This window comes from Heterodontus francisci, chromosome 42, assembly GCF_036365525.1.
Source record: "Heterodontus francisci isolate sHetFra1 chromosome 42, sHetFra1.hap1, whole genome shotgun sequence".
Classification (NCBI taxonomy): Eukaryota; Metazoa; Chordata; class Chondrichthyes; order Heterodontiformes; family Heterodontidae; genus Heterodontus; species Heterodontus francisci.
In genome coordinates, this window is record NC_090412.1 from 23,373,704 (window position 1) to 23,381,026 (window position 7,323).

The following is a 7,323-nucleotide window of genomic DNA, read 5'->3' on the forward strand; positions in this document are numbered from 1 at the left end:
ACTAGTGAACCTTTGCTGTACCACCTCCAGGCAAGTATATGCTTCCTGACATAAGGAGACCAAAACTATGCACAGTATTCCAGATGTGGTCTCACCAAAACCCTGTACAATTGTAGCAAGACTTGTAGATTGTAAATAGCTGAAGCCCTAGCCCTGATCCAGTAGTTGCAGCCTTCCAAATTGAAAATGCCCCGTTTATCCCTACGCTCTTTTCTGTCCTTTACCAATCCTCTTGTCCGTGCTGAGATATTACCCCCAACCCCATGAGCCCTTTGCACCTTGTTAAGATGCACTGAATGCAAGAACAACCATAAGTAAGCAAATAATACCTATCTAAGTTTTGTTTATTACCGTTTGCATACTTGAGCCTTTCTAATCTCTTAGTTATGCCGGCCATTGCATTTAGTGGGAAAGTCGAGGTGGCACAAATGCTCCCACTATAAGCGTGAACATTAAGCTGTCCAGCATTATCAAATACAGCACGGTCAGCTGCAGACTGGAGCTCCCTCTAGTGGAGGGCGAAGGCACAACCTTAGGGTAATTCGTGCAGCACGCCATTTCCATTTGTTATACTAAGCAGCGTTGTGGTCTTTGTGTGCAGTTGCTAAATTAAGAGCAGTTTTATACTGTGTGCTCACAGTTGTTTACAAACCGGGTTGCGATTAACTAAACTAACAGGACCCCTGCACCCCACAGAAAGAGGAGACTTCTCTCAGTCCATCTGGGCTGAATTAATGCCTACAGTCTCGCTGCTGAAAGAACCATGTGCTTACTTACTGGACCACACACTTCGTTTGTTAAAGATCTCCGAGATGTTAATTGCTTTTGTGATGCTGCCGAATTATGGTGCGGGGAGATCTGAAATGCCTGAAATAATCAGCTGATTCCAGTTTAAAGTGACCTGTTCTGTGATGTAGGTCTAAAGTGGCCTATTGTTAAAGAGCTAAATCGTGTTCATCAAATTGCAGGTGTGGGAACAACTTTTGTGCAACACATCGCTATGCCGAGACTCATGAATGCACGTACGACTACAAGACAGTGGGAAGGAGATACTTGCAGGAGACCAATCCTGTCGTTAGTGCACCAAAGCTTCCGAAAATCTGACCCAATTATTGCTATGTGCAGCTTTTCTTGTCAGACTGTGCTAAGAGAACAATAAGAAGTATTTAACCATTTTGCTTAATTTTGACATTGGTCTGGAAAGACAAAATTGCCAATCAGAAGCACATAATTGATGCTCGGTATTTATGTATTATGTAAACACTATTGTGGGTTTTTAGTTTGCATCTTAATTCTTTAGTAAATTGTCAGTGTAAAAACAAAATGAATTTCCTGAAGATTTATGCTGTGATGAATTTGGTTTCTAATGAATGCAGATGTTTTGTTAACTTTATATTTGGTGCAGACAATGCTTCACTGGCAAATCTTGCAAGAATGCACTTTATTTAAAAACTTGTCACTACTGTTTGACTAAAACAAACCCCAAGGAAGGGAGGACCTTTTTTTTTGAAAAAGAAGGCATGTGCATTAGGTCTTTGTAGTATAACATTTTAAGTACTTGTCTATTTTAACATTGCAAGTTCTCGTTATAAGTATATTTATTTCACAGTGAAAAGTTTGCCCTTCTGCTGCTTTTACAGATGTTGACACCATTGATGACAGGATTCAGTGACAACTGTACTTAGCTCCCACACTGGGTTGGTTGTGCAATATCTCTGTAGTTTTTTAAAAAAAAATTCTTTCAAGTTTTATGCACTGTATCAAGTTGATTGGCCACCTTGCTGGAAACATTTTGTGAGGTGATTTTAAACACATTTGTCTGTCTTTTTGACCGATCCTCAGAAATTATCCGCTACATAATTCTTTGCTTCCGTTGCCATATCAAATTTTGGCAAAGTGAATCTTTTTTGTATTCTCACAGTTTTTTAACGTAAGACTCTACACACAGTGCTGTTGATTTGTTTTTGGCAAATAAAAATTAGAGAGCTGTTACAAAGATTTGAATAAAAATTGAATTTATTACTTGCACGTATAATTTTTCTAAAGTTTGCAGGCAACATCTAGTCAATATTAAACTAATTTATAATAAAAACAATAATGGCATTTTGGAGTTTGTACTTTAATATATGTTGTGCTAATATCAAAGTCAATCCTGCTCATTACAGTTTAGGAAAGAGGTAAAATCCAGTGGTGCAATTGCTGAAGATTAACTGAAACTAAGTCTGGAAATCCATAATTGGTACTCTAGCAGCCACAAAGGGAAAGGCAGGTTAACATGTTAGATCGAGACTCTTAGTTAGAACTCTTTGCCTCTGAAAATGGGTTTAACAAATGCAGTCTAAAGCCTGGCTACCTGACCCAGACCCGACTATATGTGTTCGGGTCAGGTTTTAATTTTGTACCCGAGCAGGCCTTTAATGTAGTCCCAAAGAAGAGAAAGAGACAACACAGGTGGTGAATAGGATGAAAAGAGGCCAATAAAAATCACAGCAAAGGAGCAGCACTACTTGAAAGCTGACATGATTAGAAATGGGCAGTGAATCAAACAGTGTGGATAAATAGAAGAAGGTTTCTCACTGCAGAGTTTCATGTAAACTGACTTGTGACTTGGTTTGTATAGTTGCTAAAAATCCTGCTTCCCAACAGTTTAACAGGGTGAGGTAATGAGTGCTGTGGGTGCAGATAGTGGAATTGCTACTTTAAGATTGGGTTTGATGTCAGCAATTTTTTATATTCAACAATTTTGTCTATGATCCTGTAAATATAGTTGAAAGAATTTTTGTTGTAAATTTCAGTGAGGTATACTAGTGTATTGCATGTGGTGATAGACTGTGAGACACAGGATGCATTAAATGTTTGCTTTTAATTGCAACATTAGATGCACAAATTGTTCACTTATGTCTGATCTAAATATACTAGGGTCTAACCTACGACTCATTCTATTCTAGGAATGATTGCCTGCTATTTTCTCTTCCCATCTCTCTCTTCCCTCACCACTGACCAAGTGAATCTTCATGTCTGATAATTGCTGCCTGTGCTATGGCTAGTATCAGGTATTCATTGTACAGGGCAGCATCTGTGGAAAGAGAAGCAGAGTTAACGTTTCGGCTCAGTGACCCTTCATCGGAACTGACAAATATTAGAAAAGTCACAGGTTATAAGCAAGTGAGGTGGGGGTGGGGCAAGAGATAACAAAGGAGGTCTAGATTGGACCAGGCCACATAGCTGACCAAAAGGTCACGGAGCAAAGGCAAACAATATGTTAAAAGACAAAGCATTAGTACAGATTAGGTATTAATACACTGAATATTGAACAGCAGCAAGTGCAAACCTGAAAAAAAACAGTGGGTAAGCAAACTGAACAAACTTAAGATGAAATGAACTAAATGCAAAAAAAAATTGTAAAAAATGTGAAAAAGAATGTAAAAAAAAAGGAAGAAAAAAATAACTAAAAATGAAAGTAAAATGGGGGGCTGTCATGCTCTGAAGTTATTGAACTCAATGTTCAGTCCGGCAGGCTGTAGTGTGCCTAATCGGTAGATGAGATGCTGTTCCTCGAGCTTGCATTGATGTTCACTGGAACACTGCAGCAATCCCAGGACAGAGATGTGAGCATGAGAGCAGGGGGGAGTGTTGAAATGGCAAGCAACCGGAAGCTCAGGGTCCTGCTTGCGGACTGAGTGGAGATGTTCCGCAAAGCGGTCACCCAGTCTGCGCTTGGTCTCCCCAATGTAGAGGAGACCACACTGTGAGCAGCGAATACAGTATACTACATTGAAAGAAGTACAAGTAAATCGCTGCTTCACCTGAAAGGAGTGTTTGGGGCCTGGGATAGTGAGGAGAGAGGAGGTAAATGGGCAGGTATTACACCTCCTGCGATTGCAGGGGAAGGTGCCATGGGACGGGGACGAGGTGGTGGGGGTAATGGAGGAGTGGACCAGGGTGTCGCGGAGGGAACGATCCCTTCGGAATGCTGACAGGGGAAGGGAGGGGAAGATGCGACTGGTAGTGGCATCACGCTGAAGGTGGCGGAAATGGCGGAGGATGATCCTTTGGATATGGAGGCTGGTGGGGTGAAAAGTGAGGACAAGTGGAACCCTGTCACGGTTCTGGGAGGGAGGGGAAGGGGTGAGGGTAGAGGTGCGGGGAATGGGCCGGACATGGTTGAGGGCCCTGTCAACCACAGTGGGGGGGAAATCCTCGGTTGAGGAAAAAGGTCATATCAGAAGCACTGTCATGGAAGGTAGCATCATTGGAGCAGATGCGTCGGAGACGGAGAAACTGGGAGAATGGAATGGAGTCCTTACAGGAGGTAGGGTGTGAAGAAGTGTAGTCGAGGTAGCTGTGGGAGTCGGTGGGCTTATAATGGATATTAGTAGACAACCTATCCCCAGAGATGGAGACAGAGAAGTCGAGGAAGGGAAGGGAAGTGTCAGAGATGGACCATGTAAAGGTGAGAGAAGGGTGGAAATTGGAAGCAAAGTTGATAAAGTTTTACAGTTTGGGGCGGGAGCAGGAAATGGCACCGATACAGTCATCGATGTACCGGAAAAAGAGTTGGGGGAGGGGGCCTGAGTAGGACTGGAACAAAGAATGCTCGACATATCCCACAAAAAGACAGGCATAACTAGGACCCATGCGGGTACCCATAGCGACACCTTTTACTTGAAGGATGTGCGTGGAGTTGAAGGAGAAGTTGTTCAATGTGAGAACAAGTTCTAATGCTTTGTCTTTCAACACACCATTAACATATTGTTTGCCTTTGCTCCGTGACCTTGGTCAGCCATGTGGCCTGGTCCAATCTAGACCTCCTTTGTTATCTCTTGCCCCACCCCCACCACCTTGACTTTTCTAATATTTGTCAGTTCCGATGAAGGGTCACTGACCCGAAACCTTAACTCTGCTTCTCTTTCCACAGATGCTGCCAGACCTGCTGAGTGGTTCCAGCATTCCTTGTTTTTATTTCAGATTTCCAGCATCTGCAGTATTTTGCTTTTATTCATTGTACAGGGAGTGGTTGGTATGATCCACATCATACTTTGAGCATTTACATACGCTGCTTTAAGTTTCTTTTCCATCCTTTTTTGATTTAACTATTGATATCTGGTCAGGTAGTATCTGTGGAGAGAGAAATGGGGAACATTTCAGGTTAATGACCTTTCAACAGAACTTTATTTAATGTGACTTCAAAAACAAACATGAACAAGGCTCCTGGAACTCTGTAGTATTTGTGAGGATGCCCGGAAGGAGGAGATCTGATAAAAAGATCATTGACCTGAAACGTTAACTCTGTTTCTGTCTCCATGGATGTTGCCAGACCTGCTGAGTGTTTCCAGCATTTCCTGTTGTTCTGGATTTCCACCATCTGCAGCATTTTGCTTTTATGATATCTTTTTGGCTCCTGAGTCTTTGTGTCTAGATTGCAGTTCTAAGAGGTAGCACCTGTTTCAGTGGCAGTTCCTGGAATTATTGTCTTCTGACATCTGTATTGCCTTGATCCTTTACCCAGGTTTTACTAGATGCTTTTTAGCTCAACAGTGATTAGTATTTGACGTTGGGTTTCTGGAGTCTTAAATTTGTATAACACAAACGCTACTGGTCAGAAAGAAAGAAATTTGGCTCGCTCAGAACTTGAAGGACGTGACTAAATGATTTCCAAAGCGCTGATTCATGTGCCTCCATTGCTTTAGTCCCAAGAAAGTAAACAAATTAAAATACTATCTCAACCATGTTTTACTCAAGTATTCCCAAGTATTTATTTGTTTTGGGAACCATTTTAGTCAAAAGCTTAATTTTTTGCTTTCCTTTTTGTGTTTTACAAAATTCTTTAAAAAAAAATCATTTAAAAAGAAGTCACAATTATTGTTTCATTTCACACAACCAGCAAGCCACAAATAATCATCTGGTTTTTGAAGGCCCATTTTAGTTTTGAACATTTGTTCCAAAAGTTGTGGACTATTGTGCAGTGTGGAGATGTGAGAAATCATTTTAATTTTAGCATTTGTCTCATTGTTTTTGTCTGAAAGAAGTTCGTGAAACTATCATTTTTGCTTGGATTATTTTCTTCACTTTCCTCTGTTCAAACACCAGTGGGTTCCATATTGTCTTGTGGCTGGGATAGAGCTTCAGGATTTTCCACAACTCCAGTGCTATTTATGCAACTGTTGTCCTCGAGCTTTGTTAACCTTCAGAAAGCACAAGGTAAACTCCAGTTGGAGTATTCTGTTCAATTCTGGCCATCACACTTAATGAAAGATGTCAAGGCCTTAGAGAAGATGCAGAGGAGTGTTAATAGAATGGTATGAGGGATGTAATTTATATAAAGAGACTGAAGAAGCTGGGGTTGCTCTCCTTGGACCAACTTTTACTCCCCTTGACTGCTGTGTTGTTGCCTCCAGAATCTGCATTGGGAGTCGATATAGCTCAATCTGTTTAGCTAGCATGCAGTCTGAAGTCTTTTGCATTGGGAGGAGAATATAACAGTCTATTGTCCATTGGTTCCTGGCATTCCTGATGACTCCCTTGCCAATTGTTTTCACTATGCATTGCACCTGTACCTGTACCTGCTATCCCTCAAGTTTGTGTGTGTCTTAACTCAGTTTTGAACTGATTTGAAGTAATCCATCTGAGTGGGTTGCAGGGTTCCAAGCCCGTGAATAGCCACAGGACATGCTAACTTGCATTTATATAATGTCTTTAGAAAAGATGCAGAAAGGATGTAGAAAGAGTTCCAAAGACACTTCGCAGAGGTGCAATCAGACAAAAACAGCATTGAGCCAAAGGAGTGGGGTGACCAAAAGCTTAGTCAAAGAGGTAGGTTTTAAGGATGGTCTTGGAAGACCGAGATGTTTAAAGAAGGAATTCAGGAGTGTAGGCTGCTAAGGGTGGGACTAAGAGGGGCAGAGTGGGGAGGGGAATGCATGAGGCCAGCTCCCTCCTGCTCCCCATGCTGCTGTCATGACACTCTCCCGGTGCCTCCTGTTAACTTGTTGTAGTAACCTTGTCCATTCATAAAAATTTACAAAAGATGAAGGTTGGTTCATCAAGTCTGTCTTGCTTGACATGGTTCAACCTGTACACATTATTAGACCCTTTCTTCCTTAGCCATGCTGGGAAAGACTCCTTCTTCAAGCTGCTTCCGTAACCTGTTTCCATCTCCTTTCTACACTAAAATAAAAATAAAATACTGCGGATGCTGGAAATCTGAAATAAAAACAAGAAATGCTGGAAATACTCAGCAGGTGTGGCAGCATCTGTGGAGAGAGAAGCAGAGTTAACATTTCGGGTCAGTGATCCTTCCTTTCTACACTGCTTTGCTATACA

The 7,323-nt window shown here is 41.6% G+C and overlaps 1 protein-coding gene across 3 annotated transcripts in view; it reads left to right on the forward strand.

The window, feature by feature from the left end:
- Positions 1-2,022, forward strand: part of zfand4 (zinc finger, AN1-type domain 4) — a 42,149-nt gene extending 40,127 nt beyond the window's left edge. For all 3 annotated transcript variants that reach the window (XM_068020216.1, XM_068020217.1, XM_068020218.1), the window contains one exon: positions 969-2,022. In XM_068020216.1, coding sequence (XP_067876317.1) covers positions 969-1,104 — 136 coding nt within the window. In that variant the 3' untranslated portion in view covers positions 1,105-2,022. The remainder of the gene's footprint in view (positions 1-968) is intronic.
- The last annotated feature ends 5,301 nt before the right edge of the window (positions 2,023-7,323 follow it).